The sequence below is a fragment of the Poecilia latipinna genome, unplaced genomic scaffold, assembly GCF_001443285.1.
Source record: "Poecilia latipinna isolate Pla-1442-1.1 unplaced genomic scaffold, P_latipinna-1.0 Scaffold1289, whole genome shotgun sequence".
In the NCBI taxonomy this organism is placed as follows: domain Eukaryota; kingdom Metazoa; phylum Chordata; class Actinopteri; order Cyprinodontiformes; family Poeciliidae; genus Poecilia; species Poecilia latipinna.
The window spans coordinates 150051-158914 of NW_015113905.1; the positions used below are offsets into that span (position 1 = coordinate 150051).

Consider the following 8864-nt stretch of genomic DNA (forward strand, 5'->3'; position numbering starts at 1 on the left):
TTTCAAATAGCTATAATTTATCAATTAGGCAATAGCAAAAAAAAAAAAAATCAAAAAAATAATTTCTACTCTTACAATGGTGTGGAAAAAAAATATAAATTACTTCTGTTTTTTGTTTTTAAATCATGTTTGCAGTCAATCTGATTTTTTTTTTTAGTTCATCTGCGTCTGAATTTACTACAATTGTTATTTTTTTGGAAAAATAGGAAAAACCTGATGGTAGCTCTCATCTCCAAAAGTGTCTCAACTAATTTAGGGGCCTGTAACGCCTCACCTGAGGTCAGGTAAGTCTAGTAGCTTTTATTTCCTAAAATAAAATAATTCAAAAACTAAATATTTTATTAACTCTGATTATCTTTGACATTAAAACCTGATGCTATGAAAACATTTGTGATAAAACACAGATTAAAAAACCCCCCAAAGAAATCTGAAGTTTTTCCACAACTGATAAGTTTCAAGCTTTGACTTAAAATACTGAAATATATATTTTTTTTCCAATAAAAAAATCCAGTTTTATACATCATACCCCTTATATTACAAAAAGAGCTGCAAAATAAATCCTTACTCCTCCGTTTTGCTTTTATTTGAACAAAATGAACATCCTACACAGAATACATGATGCAAATTACCCATACAAAATCTAGAAAATTATAGTGATTTTTTTTTTCCTTTTTGTTCAACAGTTGAACCGTACAGAATAAATGGATACAATACTGTGATTTTTTCTTCTTTCATTTCATTCTTCTATATTTGGCACTTGACCACAGGATGCAAGTGAAATGAAATAAAGAGGTGGAAGTACCTGATTGTCTCAATGAAAGGAGCAGAACTGCAAAATTATTATCACAGCTGGATTTTTCTTTTTTTTTTTTTAATGTTCACCCAATAGTTACATTTCAACATGTGAATACAGCAGTTTCTCATATCAGCAGGGCAGTGAAATAATCCTGGTGGAACAAGTGAAATGTTCACAGTGAGATCTGCTCCTGCAATCAGTTTTCAGTTTGTGGAAAAGTTAAAAACACGACTGCTGGCATTTACTCAGACAAAATCTGAACTTTATCACTTGTACAGAACATTTTCTTTTTTTTTTTTTTTAGCTTTCTTGCACAGAAAATTAAATTAAATCAGGGAGAACGGCTTTGGATTTCAACATTCCTTCTCTTATGAGGGGAAATTAATTTGCTTCAAACTAATTGTAACAAAGCCAAACGTGCAAAAACACACCTGGTTCTCTCCTTTTGCTTAAAACATGTCTAGCATAAATATGTGTGAATACACTGTACAAGTTTATTACATATTTGTCAAGTAAAAGAAATTAACATATCAGTCACATTCCAGTATTTTACGCATGAAAATTGAAAGTGAAATCTTTGCGCTGCAGCAAAACGCTGCAGCGTAACGTCAGAATAAAATGAGAACATACTATATATCCATATATCTTTTGCTTTTTTTCTTTTTCTTTCACACTTAAACTGCGGTTGCAGACAAACGATCGCAGCTCAGTTTGTGCATAACGTAGAGTCGCTCTCCAGAGACCACGGCGGTATACCCTGCGGTCACAACTTCATTTAGAAAGCAGAGTCAGTTTTGGTTCTTTCATGACATTCTTTCAAAAAAAAAAAAAAATACAGTACATAAAAGAAATATTTATTTAAAACAATGATTCCCAGATCTTGTGTCTAAATAACCGTTCTGTAGCCCCAGACTGACATGCTTCATTTCCCCCCCAGTGTTGACAGTGAGCTACATTGCAATACTTGGTAAAGATCTGTTCATCACCACTCTGCAAACCGTCTGTGTCAGTCACACAGATAAAACCAACATTATTCTCTTTAAATAGGAAATCCTGCTTTTAAAAAATAATAATAATTAAAAAAAAGGGTAAAAACAAACATGGATTTGCTTCAGCGTACCTCGTGGATGAGCTGCGTCATCCCTGCCGACTGCGGTCTCAGCGCAGGGAAAAGCTTTTCCGTTTCAACTTTGAGTCTTTGATGGTAATTTCAGTCCTTCAAGTCAAATCTGTACCGCGGATCAGACCCGTGTTTGTGCAGAACCTTTGACCGAACACAGAGGCCCGTGAACAGCGTGTGAAAGATTATTTACAGACGTATACGTCGTGCTTCGGTACAGCATGTGTCCGTGTGTTCATGTGCCTCTCTATAGGTCAAAGTATTACATTTCAAAAGAGTCTCAGGTGGGTCAAATGGGAGCCATTTTGAAAATGTGCTAACGCATCAGTCCAGCTTCCTACTGCCCAGCACTGCTGGGGTCACACTGCAGCAGCCGCACGATGGACGGGTCGTTCTTTGCTCCCTCCACGAACTCCTCCAGGGACAGTTTGCCTGAAACAGACAAAGTTTAATGCAATTAAAACAAGTTTTGCCTCAAGAATGTTGAGTTAAGGACTCTGAGCAGCCTTACCGTCTCGATTTGTGTCCATCTGCCTGAAGATTTTGTCTGTGCGCTTCTCAGGCGTGGATTCGTCTTCTGGCATTTTCATCACAGAGGAGACCATCTTGTAAATGGCCTGGAAAAAAAAAAAAAAACATCAATAAGAGTTGATTTTGATGTTTGCAGAGATTCTCTATCCAATCTGACTTATTTTGAGACATTTTACCTAGTAACAACTGGTTATTTTTACTTTAAATAATGCAGAGAATCGTGGACAATACGGCAGATTCTGATTCTGATTGTTGAGATGCAAACGTTTGGAGTTGTGACAAAGTACAGACACAGAGGGCTAAAAAAGTGCATAGTTTTTTAAAAAGAGCAAAAACAAAACAAAATCAAGAGGTATGAAGATTTCTCTCTGGCATTGTACCAGGAATAACAACAGTACAAAAATACAGTTTTATTTAATCTTTCCAGTTTTGTTTTTGTTTTGTAGAAACTATTTCTGTTTGATTCTAAATGCTTATTAAATCTTGATGCAGTGTTGTGGAGATTTAAAAAAAATCCCAACAAATAAACACATTTTCACTTCAGACTTTAGCTAAAACTAAAGAAAACCAACTTGGAGAATAGGATTACGCAGTCTGCTTGATTTAGCTCTAAGTTGTATTATGCAACACGTGTAGAGGATGTGTGTGTGCGCGTGTGTGTGTGTGTGTGTGTTTGACGCACAGTGAGGAATCTAAAGCACTCGCCCAATAAAACAAAACTTGATTTAGCTGTAAGTGAAGGAGCGCACGGCTAAATGAACTCTCCTCTAGACGAGTCCAATTCAGAGAAATCTGAGAACAAGAAAGGAACGGATAGTTTCTACTATCAGAAGATTTTTCAGCTGTCAAATGACACAGAACAGAAGAGATAATGAAAATATAAGCAGGGTTGCAAAATTCAAATGTAAAGTTGGGAAAACAAAATGTAAATACTAATGGACTGCCTTTATCAGGGAATTTAAATGTAATCAAATGCATATTTTGGCACACAAATCTCCCTTTAATTTTTGAAAAAAGACAATTTATAAATGTACATAAATGTCTATTTTAGGACATGTGTAGTAATTTTTAAAAGAACCATCATTTTACCTGTATATTTCGGGTTAAAACTAAAGGTAAACCAAAAACATTTTGCAAAGAGGATGATTTTTTTTTCTTCTGTCAGATGGAAAATTATGTACAATTAAAAAAGCCCATAGATTCAAACCTAATGACAAGAAAAACATATAAAAGCAATTTATTGGTACTTTTAATCTAAATTCTTAGTGGAAATTCAAAGCAAATATTGCAGGAACAAACTGAAAAAGTGCTGCATTTGTTGTTATGTCATTATTTAAATCCTCAGCTTATACTTTTTATTTTTTAGCCATAGATATTCAGACTCATTGTTGAAGGTCCAAAGAGCCACTTGTGGTTCCGGAGCCGCATGTTGCAGACCACTGGACTAGACGTTTAAAATTACTCAAAATTTAATGCAAAGTTTTCAGTCTGAAATATTTCCACTATTCAAAGAGCTTAACTTTTTTTAGTTTACGCCACAAATATTCAAGTGACATTTTAACTTCTAAGAAACCTGGATGAACGAAAACACCTGACAAAAATCTAAAAGACGGCCTCTTACCGTTACAATCTCCAGCATCTCAGCTTTGCTGATGTATCCGTTCCCGTCCAGGTCGTACATGCTGAACGCCCACTTCAGCTTCTGGTCCAGCCGGCCGCGGGAGGTGACGCTCAGGGCAATGATGAACTCCCTGAAGTCTATAGTCCCGTCGGCGTTGGCGTCAAACGTGCGGAAGACGTGCTCGGCGAACTTTGAGGCATCCCCGTACGGGAAGAAGTTGGCGTAGATCTTCTTGAACTCCTCCATGCTGAGGGCGCCGCTGGGGCAGTCCCGCAGGAAGCCCTTGTACCACTCGGTGATCTCGTGCTCGGTGAAGTCCGTGTTCTCCATCAGGTCCTGCATGACGTCGGGGCGGAGTTTGCTGTTCTGTTTGCCCATGGCTGCTTGTTTTGGAGGAGCTTCTGGATGTGAGGAAAGCGGCGCTTTAGACTGCTAAACAAGAGACGCGAGAGGATACGTTGATAATCGCATGAAAAGAAGAGCGAGCGGAAAAACATGGAGGCCAAAAACAGGGTGAGAAATGAAAACTATCGTAGATGTTGAGCAGCTCCGACTTGAACATAAATTTTTATTTAAACTGAAAAAGTCATCATTCAATCAGAACCACCTGATGAGGTTTTACAGTTTGTTTGGGTCATTTTATTTAAAAAAACAAACAGACATACTAATAAAGTAGAGGAATGTCTGGTGAAATTTTTTTAATTGTTTAGTCATCTCCTTGAATAAAACCATGCAAGTAGAAAGAAGTAAATTGAGTCTCGGCTCTCTGAACTAGAGACGGACAGAAAAATTGGTTGATGACTCAAAATAAAATAAAAGTGTCAACGCCATCAGACAGGAAGTTGTTACTGAGGGAAGGAGATTCAAAATCAGACTTCCAAAACTGAAGCACAAAAGAGTGAGCAGCTTCAACAAGGCAAGAAAAAGCTTAAAGTTTCCAATTCTCACCACTTTAATTGCCTCAACTACATTAACAAGCAGGATAATTCTCCATAAATAAAATAAAAAAAAAACACTTTGCACTCACACTCTAAAAGGTTTTTCAACCTTTTAACCAAGCTGGGTAACTAGCAAATGAGACAAAAGAAGCATTTATAATGTCCTCCTTTCTACTTAATATCAAAGTGCAAAAACATATCACAACAGCAATGAACAATATGCAAGATAAAGGAGAAACGGGGACCACTGAATGTTTGCAGGGAGCAGAACATGTGTAGATGCACCAACCACACCTGTCGATAACCACGTGCATAATAATGTGCCTGTGCATGCATCTCTGCAGATGCAACTCACATTTCCTGCAAGAACTTTGAGGCTCGTTGTCGAAACAGCTTTACAGCCTTGCCAATATTTGTTGAGCTGTAAAATGTGAGTCTCGTTATAAATCTGACGGGTTCAATGAAAGGTTGTAAACTATTTTCATCTACAGGAAGAAAGGAAGAAAAAATGTATTTTGTAAAGCTAATGTGCTCAACAGCCTTTTTCTTAACTCTCTAAGCTAAAGTTGTTAAAAGCTCATAGATTATGGCAGCTAAAAGCAGGAATATCAGGTCAAAACTAAGAATAACAGTCTAAACACTTCACATTAGAGACTTCAGTTAATGTTTTCTGTTTCTTTAAGAAAGTAAGAAATGTGAAAGTAGTTACTTTGTTAAAAGTACAGACTCAAAAAGATGGAAGAAAATGATTTAATTTACACTATAAGCTTCATTGTAAAACTATTAGTGTTGTGCCTGTGAGACACTGATGAATATTTTTAACATTTAAAATCACATTCTGGACATTACACACCGACATAACTTTCACTGATTGAGGAAAAACTCCCTAAGAAGAATTTGACTTTTATACAACTCATAAAAATTACAGCTACAATGATAACCTGAAACCAAACAACTCCAGGGAAAACAAACCTTTTTTTTTTTTTTTTTTTTTTTTTAAGTCTCATTAATTTCTCATTGTTGGGGAAAACAATGGGGAGAAAAATCTTCTATCCGTCACTATTGTTTTCATTTTGCTAGAAATCTTGGTATGGTTTTAGATAACACTTTTGAATTTTATGCAAATAAATAAATAAACCAACCATGCACATTCATATGGCAAGTTTTGGACTGTGAGAGAAAGACAGAACATTTAAAAACACAGAGAAAACGCACAGACTTCATGTAGAAATATGTTGAACTGGGATTCAAACCCAGAACCTCCTTCCTGCAAGAACAACCAACTACTCCACCGTGCAGCCGACTTACTATATTTCCACAACTACAGGCCTCAAAACCAAAAGCAAATTGGATTTTATTTGGGCCAATGTTTTGTTTTTTATACGTTTTGTTTCTTGTTTCTTATACGTGCACTTTTCATTTCAAGTTATTCTCCATCTGAACCACCAATTCTCTTACATTTGCATTTTAATTGCTTGATAGATTGTGGTGCATAACGATGCTTTTTGAGGCAAAGGAGAAACAACAAGTCATGCAGTCATTCTTGTTACCACAGTCAGATAAAAAAAATTACTTTACAAAATGCTTTTGACTCGCATTAGAAATTAATAACACTTCCTGGAAAGCCTAATGGCTTATTCAGTTGTTTGCTTTTAGTTTTAATCGAAAATACGCAGCATCCATCCAGTCCCACTGTTTACAAGATGACTAAAATGTTTTGCCCGCCATTATTATAAACAAGACTGATAAGGTTAATTAGTGCTGCTCCTGAGAGTTTCATAAAAGCAAGAGCTACGAAATTAATCAACATGATGTGTTTATATGGTCAATATTTACTTTACCAACAATTCAGCAACTAGAAAAACTCAATAAAAGTTCTATAATGTGAAAATCTTTCATTTTCAGCCACTTACTAAAGAGAAAACAGGAACTTTTGGCAAGATAAAGAGATGCTTTCAACCTCAGCCTGATTAGTTAATGTAGATGCTTTCCAAGTAGGATTGCAATTATTCACAAGACAAAAAAAAAGAAACTGCTTTCAGCCTTTCTAGTCGTCTTTGTAAAACAAGATGAGAACCTGGAAACTGAAACAACTTCAATGATGTCCTTTTTTGAAAATTGAAAACCATCAATTATCATGCAAATCTATATTTTCTTTATACTAATAAATCATTTTGGTTTATCTTAACATTTCTGGCAAGAATAAATAAACTACCAGACTACCTGATGACTGAATTAGTAGTTTCAATTGTTATTCGATCTCATTAGTGATTAATCGATCAAAGCTTTTGCTGCTGACGTTAGAATTTCTCTGCAAGAACTGTAAGATAAGAACAGTATTTAAAAAAATGAATACGGCTTTCCAGCCATAAGGAGTCAATTTAATGAGATAACAGGGGAACAAATGAAGGCAGAATGTTCTTTAGAATCTTATACTAGCATTTATCATGGCTAGCATTACTAAAATTGTAGCCATTATATGAATTCCCCAAATAAAATAGATTGTTTCCTTAACTGAGATTTCTAAAAGTTTGCCATCATTCCTACTTTTAGCAGGTTCCAAAAAAGACAGGCTCCAAACTTAAAAGATAAAAATCAAGCACGTTTCTTCAGCCTTTCTGTTTTCTGCGATAAGTCTTGCTCTCTCTTGCTCTTTCACAGTCTGAGAACGCCACAGAAATGCATTTTGAATACGTTTTCCTTTTAATTCACTTCTTTGTGCACAGCCTGCTCAGTTTTCTATGTTGTGGTTGCATGCAACTCCTGCAAATCCTTTTCCAACAATATTCTAGTTTGCAGAAAGTAAAGTAATTACGATTTCCAACCAAAATACTATCTAATAAATGTTTTTAATCAAATATTTTGCTTGTGAAAGTGTTTCCCACTTTGGTGAGTTAAAATAGACAAAAACAAATATGTGCCTGATCATTATGTTTCAACTGAGCGCCTGCAGCCCCAGCAGCAACACAACACTCCCATTGGTGATTATCTTTGTTTATTTTAAAACAAGATGACGGGGTGAGAATTCAGGCCTCCATCGAACATCCCATTAGCCAGTCACCCTAAGATCTCCTCTATTTCTGACTCTGTGAGATCACTGGCCACAACTAACCGTTAAGGCTCTTACCTGCTGCTCCTAGCAGACTGGAGCTCACAGGCTTACATAACGGGAGCTTTGACAAGTGCTAAGTTCACGTGGTGTGGGCAGATTCTCACTCAAGCATCCCAGGAGGTCAGGACAAGTGACTGAAAGCTAGTTTAACCTTCTGAGCTGAGAGCAGGCCAGAGATAGAGCTGCTGACCTAAGCTAAAGCAGTTGGAGTGGATCTGAGCAGAACAGGCCATCACTTTCAGTTTCTAGCAGCACCAACATGAACACCAAATATTGGGAGTCCAAGATGGGACTGACCAGAAATCAACGAGGTAATCTGTTGCATCAAACATCTGATGAGATGTCTGATGCTTAATGCATGTTTTTCAAATGACGACATTTACTTTAACTTTTTTTTTTCTTTTTTGCATTTTTAATATTGTATCAAGTTTGATGTGTTTCTGAACAAATAAACCTGAAAATAAACCTCAAATAGACATCGGGGAGTGTTTTTAAAGATTTTTCATCTGTTTTACATCACTAAAAATTAAGATATGTTTTATAATCTTAAAAACATCTTTTTCTGTTTCCATTTGTTTCACAATGCTTCCCACCATCATCATTAAACTTTGGTTTGGGGAAGTTCAACCTGACTGGTCATATTTACTAAATGCAACATTAAATCATTTCAGGGTTTCCCCAGGTTATTATAAGCCTGGCGGGACACCAGGCTTTACTTGTGCCCCCACCAGGCTTAGCCAGTTTTC

The 8864-nt window shown here is 36.3% G+C and overlaps 1 protein-coding gene across 2 annotated transcripts in view; it reads right to left on the reverse strand.

Annotated features, from left to right (window-relative positions):
* Positions 1–561: 561 nt before the first annotated feature.
* LOC106961331 (neurocalcin-delta B) overlaps positions 562–8864 on the reverse strand; it is a 17976-nt gene continuing 9673 nt past the window's right edge. The window contains exons 2-4 of one of the 2 annotated variants that reach the window (XM_015054987.1): positions 4069–4500; positions 2428–2533; positions 562–2348 (exon numbers count right to left, since the gene is read on the reverse strand). In XM_015054987.1, coding sequence (XP_014910473.1) covers positions 2254–2348; positions 2428–2533; positions 4069–4446 — 579 coding nt within the window. In that variant the 5' untranslated portion in view covers positions 4447–4500 and the 3' untranslated portion in view covers positions 562–2253. The remainder of the gene's footprint in view (positions 2349–2427; positions 2534–4068; positions 4501–8864) is intronic. The other variant, XM_015054988.1, reaches the window with a different exon arrangement.